The 5,186-nt window shown below is 56.3% G+C and overlaps 1 protein-coding gene across 2 annotated transcripts; it reads left to right on the top strand.

The window, feature by feature from the left end:
• Positions 1-306: 306 nt before the first annotated feature.
• On the top strand, positions 307-3,545 carry SIX3 (SIX homeobox 3; the record flags this gene model as incomplete). 2 transcript variants are annotated; one of them, XM_081264864.1, is made up of 3 exons in its annotated part: positions 307-1,130; positions 2,924-3,083; positions 3,456-3,545. In XM_081264864.1, 3 exons carry the CDS (start codon positions 313-315, stop codon positions 3,543-3,545), a joined length of 1,068 nt encoding a protein of 355 aa, XP_081120990.1. The 2 variants fall into 2 exon arrangements, with proteins under 2 accessions (XP_081120990.1, XP_081120989.1); XM_081264863.1 differs by lacking the exon at positions 3,456-3,545 and having other exon boundaries at positions 313-403; positions 506-1,130; positions 2,924-3,116.
• Between the last annotated feature and the right edge of the window lie 1,641 nt (positions 3,546-5,186).

Below are 5,186 nucleotides of genomic sequence, written 5' to 3'. Positions count from 1 at the left end.
GCTCTCGCTCTCCTCTCTCTCCCTCTCCCTCTCTCTGTCTCGGGTTCTCTCTCTGCGCGCGCGCACCGGGCCGCTCTCCTTCCTCCCTCTCTATGTGGCTGCGCGGGTGTGTGTGTGTGTGGATGTGTGTGGGGTGTGGGTGTCCCTTACGTCCTTCCTCCTCCCCCTCCTCCTCCTTCTGCTCCCCCCTCCTTTCCCTCACCTCCTCCCCCCTCTCCTCTCCCTCCTCCTGGTCCTCATCGCCCCTCTCCTCCTCTTCCTCCCCTCTCTCTTCCTCTCCCTGAATTTTCTCCTCTCCTCTCAGGTCAGTCCATGGTATTCCGCTCCCCCCTAGACCTCTATTCCTCCCACTTCTTGTTGCCAAACTTCGCGGATTCTCACCACTGCTCCCTACTTCTGGCGAGTAGCGGCGGCGGGAACGGTGCGGGAGGCGGCGGCGGCGAGGGAGGCGGCGGCGGCGGCGGCGGCGGGAACCGTGCGGGAGGCGGCGGTGCTGGCGGAGCAGGCGGCGGCGGCGGCGGCGGCGGCGGCTCCAGGGCCCCCCCGGAAGAGTTGTCCATGTTCCAGCTGCCCACCCTCAACTTCTCGCCGGAGCAGGTGGCCAGCGTCTGCGAGACGCTGGAGGAGACGGGCGACATTGAGCGGCTGGGCCGCTTCCTCTGGTCGCTGCCTGTGGCCCCCGGGGCGTGCGAGGCCATCAACAAACACGAGTCGATCCTGCGCGCGCGCGCCGTGGTCGCCTTCCACACGGGCAACTTCCGCGACCTGTACCACATCCTGGAGAACCACAAGTTCACCAAGGAGTCTCACGGCAAGCTGCAGGCCATGTGGCTCGAGGCTCACTACCAGGAGGCCGAGAAGCTGCGCGGCCGCCCACTCGGCCCGGTGGACAAGTACCGCGTGCGCAAGAAGTTCCCGCTGCCGCGCACCATCTGGGACGGCGAGCAGAAGACGCATTGCTTCAAGGAGCGGACTCGGAGCCTGCTGCGGGAGTGGTACCTGCAGGACCCCTACCCCAACCCCAGCAAGAAACGCGAACTGGCGCAGGCCACCGGCCTCACTCCCACACAAGTAGGCAACTGGTTTAAGAACCGGCGGCAGCGCGACCGCGCCGCAGCGGCCAAGAACAGGTCAGTGGCGGGGTCCGCGGCCTGGCTATAGCCTCCGGAGCCGGGGAAGGAGTCAGGGGTTGAAATGCCGGCAAGGGGGGCATGGTAGGGGAGGCCGCCGAGCTCCGGAGAAGCCGCGTCTCTCTGGCCAGTTGGAGAAAGTTTCCGCTTGCCCCGGGCGCGGAAGAGGGGTGGGCTGTGGGTTTATTGACTGCTTTGCCCGAGAAGGGCTTTGGTCAGCGCGGAGAGCGAGTGCGTGCGACCCCGAGTGCCCACAGCCCTGGTCCCTGCCCCTGGGACCATTAGCGGAGCTTTGCACCGGCCCATCTCCTCTGCCCGACCCCAGCTAGGCGCTCCTCTGGGCCGAGACAGAGAAAGAAGGAAAACACTCCATGTTATCTGGTCCTTAATTCCATGCATTGCAAAAAATCCAAGAGAAGTCCACGAATGTCAGGGAAAGGAGAATGAACCTAGGTCCCTGCCACAAAGGGGAAAGGCCACCGTGCTGAGGGCCGTCTTCTGGCAACACTACAGTTTGCGGGTCCGGAGCAGGAGAGTCGGGCTGGGGGACTGCAGAGGCCTAGTGAGTGTGTTCGCGCTCGCGCGTGCGCGTGCATATCCTTGCTTTCATTCCCCAGCCCAGGAGCATCCCTTTGGTCTTTTAACTTGGGAAGCCGACAGGAACAGCCATGCTGCTGGCAAGTTGGTCACTAAGTCACAAAGTTATATACTGGGTTTGACGGTCAGCGGAGCAGGTTTAGGAGGAAGTAAAGGAGAAAAAGAACTAGAGGAAGGGGGGTGTGGAGATGGGAAAGAAGGGAGACAGAAAGGAGGAAGTGGGTGAAAGCCCTGATGTCGAGCTTGCCTCCCTACTTAGCCTGAAAGTCGCAGGGCCTACTATAATACAAGGAGCAGGACCATCAGCTACTGGCAGCTGCTGGTGACTGCAGGCCGAGAGTGAGTTCCTGGAGTGTGTTGTGATTTAGCTAGCCCATGCCTGAGCCCAAGGTCCTCTCAGCCCTGCCTATGCAGCCCACTTTTCGCCCGATGGGGGAAGCGCCCAGGGCCAGGCAAGGCCTCCTTATGGGGAGAACACAGAGACTCTAGGTTCAGGCAGCCGGTTCCTAGCTCGGGAAAGAGGCAGCCAGATCCTGCTCTGTGCTTCTCTCCTGCCTTCTTCTTCCTCCTTTCTCTCTCTCCCTCCTTTTCCCCCACTTTTAGCTCCCAACTTCCCCATTTTTGTCTTCCCCGGATCCTGCGCTCTGTGCAGGGATCCAGAAAGCAAAGCCGGCGGGTCCTAACCCGGGAGAGGCGGCGGGTGAGAAACCCGCGGCTCTGGGTGTGTGTTTGGGGGAGCCGGAGCAGGAGGCACTATGAGGACCCCACGCTCTCCAGGCAGCTGGTTCAGTCTGAAGAGGCCCTGGGGCTGGGGAGGAAGAAGCTCTCTGTTCCTCCTGACTTCTGCTCCTTCAGGGATCGTCGTCCTTTGCTGCGTGCCCAGGCCACCCCAGGCGGCCGGCCTCTGGTTCTACCTCTCCTGAGTCCGGTCCCTATCTGGGAAGCTTTGGGAAGCTTTCCTGGGGAAGGGAGCCAAGAGCCAAGACTCGGGCTGGGGAGTCTCTTCAGCGCCCAAGGAGTAGCTGGGTGCGTTGAAGGGATGAGCGCAGAGAGCGCAGTCGGGGGAGGCGGCTAGGGTCACTGGATGGGGGAAGGCCGGGGAGCGCGGGCGGCTGCAGGCCCGGCTCCCTGCAGCGCCGGGCAATCGGCTGGCGGGCTGTTGTGTTAGCGCGAGCACGGCTTTCTCTCTCCCGCAGGCTCCAGCACCAGGCCATCGGACCCAGCGGCATGCGCTCGCTGGCCGAACCCGGCTGCCCCACGCACGGCTCGGCAGAGTCGCCGTCCACGGCGGCCAGCCCCACCACCAGTGTGTCCAGCCTGACGGAGCGCGCGGACACCGGCACCTCCATCCTCTCGGTAACCTCCAGCGACTCGGAATGTGATGTATGATAGCCAAGGCTGCCCTCCTCCTCCCACCCCTCCTTCCCCTCCTCTTTCCCCTCCTCCTCCTAGCCCTCCTCCTCTTCCTCCTCTTCCTCCTTCATCCCCAGAACAAACCGAAATCAGGATACACAACCATACACACACATAAGTCCACACACACTCCCGCCCCAGCCAGAAATATATAAAAATCAAGAAAAATAACAAATTAACCGCAAACCATCAACAATCCCAAACCACCATCTACCACCACGGCCAACCCAAAGGACCTCGACGCCAACAGACAGTCACAAACGCTGATGTTGCGGGCAGAAAACATAAAAGAGGTGACAATTGTATACTTTCTAGGACAAGCACGGCTTCTCCTTTTGGTTCCCACGGACCCGGCACCCCACCTGCATGACGATTTATTTGTATCTGGGAAAATATTCTCTCTAGTTTAAAATGATTTAAAGAGTCGACTATACAAAAACCACCACCACCACGACGACAAGACGACAAAAGCAAAACAGACAAAAAAAAAAGGAAAAAAAAATCTACCATCTCAGCTCCGAATTTGTTTAAAAAAAGAAAGAAAGAAAAAGAAAAAAAAAAGAACTCCTGGAGAGAGAAATAGCAAATGTTTCTCGCCTTTTGTTGCGCTCTCTCTCTTTTTTCCTCTCTTGCTCTCTTTCTTTCTCTTTCTTCTCTCTGTTTTTAAGTCCAAGTATTGGTCAAACAAGATGCAATCTTCTGTTTTTTGTTCAGCAGACAATCATTTTCGTAAGCACCTTTTTTCTCTCTACTCTGTCACTGCCTGTGTGGGTACTGGTTATAAATGTGGAAAAAGAATAGTTATGACTGTAACAGATTTTTATTTTTATTTCAAAATTTTATATGAATTATGTATATCTTAATGATCGGTCATTTTCCCAGTTTGTAATATATGTGTAGAAATTGCCTGTATATGATATTGCTTTTTCTCCTCTCCCTTTCTTTCTCTCTTTCTCCCTCCTTTCTTCCTCCCACCCCGCTCACCTGTCTCTTTCCTTTTGGGGGTGTCCCCCTCCCACTCAGTGTTCCTGGCGTCGACTTGGTACTCCAGGCATGGCGTGGTGGCCTGGGTTAGGAAGAGGGACCCCGGCGCTAGCGAAAGCGGAGAGTGAGACCGTAGTATTCTTATGCAAAAGCTATTTCAAGTATTTCTTAGCTGCTTTGGAGGTATCTCTCACTCCCCGTAGGGCGCTTTTACTGTTATCTTAACTGCGTGTTTATCTATATGTAAAAACTTTCTATAAGCAAATACAGTATTCTCCATTTTCTTATCACTCCCAGAGACTGGTGTTTTTAACCGCCCCTGGCCTGCAGCCCCAGGGTGCAGCGGCCCAGCCTTGGCTCTCCCCGGGTTCGGTGGACCACCAGAGCTGGGGCAGGATTTCGAAGCTTGGTCTGAGCTTGGCTGGGAGTTGGGTGGAAAGGCTGGATCGGGCCTTCCGACGAGGCGCTCAAAGGAACCTTGAGCGAAAAGGCTGAGAGGACACGGGGTGGAGGGGGCTACCACAGCCAGTTTCTTCCGAGAGATGCCAGGCTCAGGTCCGCTCAGGAGCGTTTCTATCTGGGAATTTTAACCTGCCGAGGCCCTTGGGGTGCTTTGGGCATCTTTTGGTTGTTGTCGCTTTGCTTTTTAAAAGGAAAAACGCACAAGGTTGCCAAACCCAAGCATTCGATCTTGCAGGTGACAGGTTTGGTCCTCCTTTAAAAAAAAAAAAAAAAAAAAAAAAAACAACTTTTTTTTTTTGTGGTGGGGGTGGGGGTGGTATTGGGTGGGTTGGTACTGCGGTCCCGGTGAGAAATATATGGGAGCTAGGGAGCTGGGAATTTTCCTGAGTTTAGGACCTAGAATCAGGATTGGCCCCTGAACACCGTGTGTGTGTGTGTGTGTGTGTGTGTGTGTGTGTGTGTGTGTGTTTATGTGTGACCGTGTGACTTGCCTTATGGCTCTTGATCTTTCTTCCTGAAATCTCTTCCCATCTTTTGGGATCAGTTCCTCCAGCCCCTAAGACATTTCAGAATTGGTTTACACTTTAAAACAAAAGCCAG

The sequence above is a fragment of the Spermophilus citellus genome, assembly GCF_964194105.1.
Source record: "Spermophilus citellus genome assembly, chromosome: 13".
Classification (NCBI taxonomy): Eukaryota; Metazoa; Chordata; class Mammalia; order Rodentia; family Sciuridae; genus Spermophilus; species Spermophilus citellus.
The sequence above is the reverse complement of the archived record's forward strand: the minus strand, read 5'-3'. Positions and strand labels throughout refer to the sequence as shown.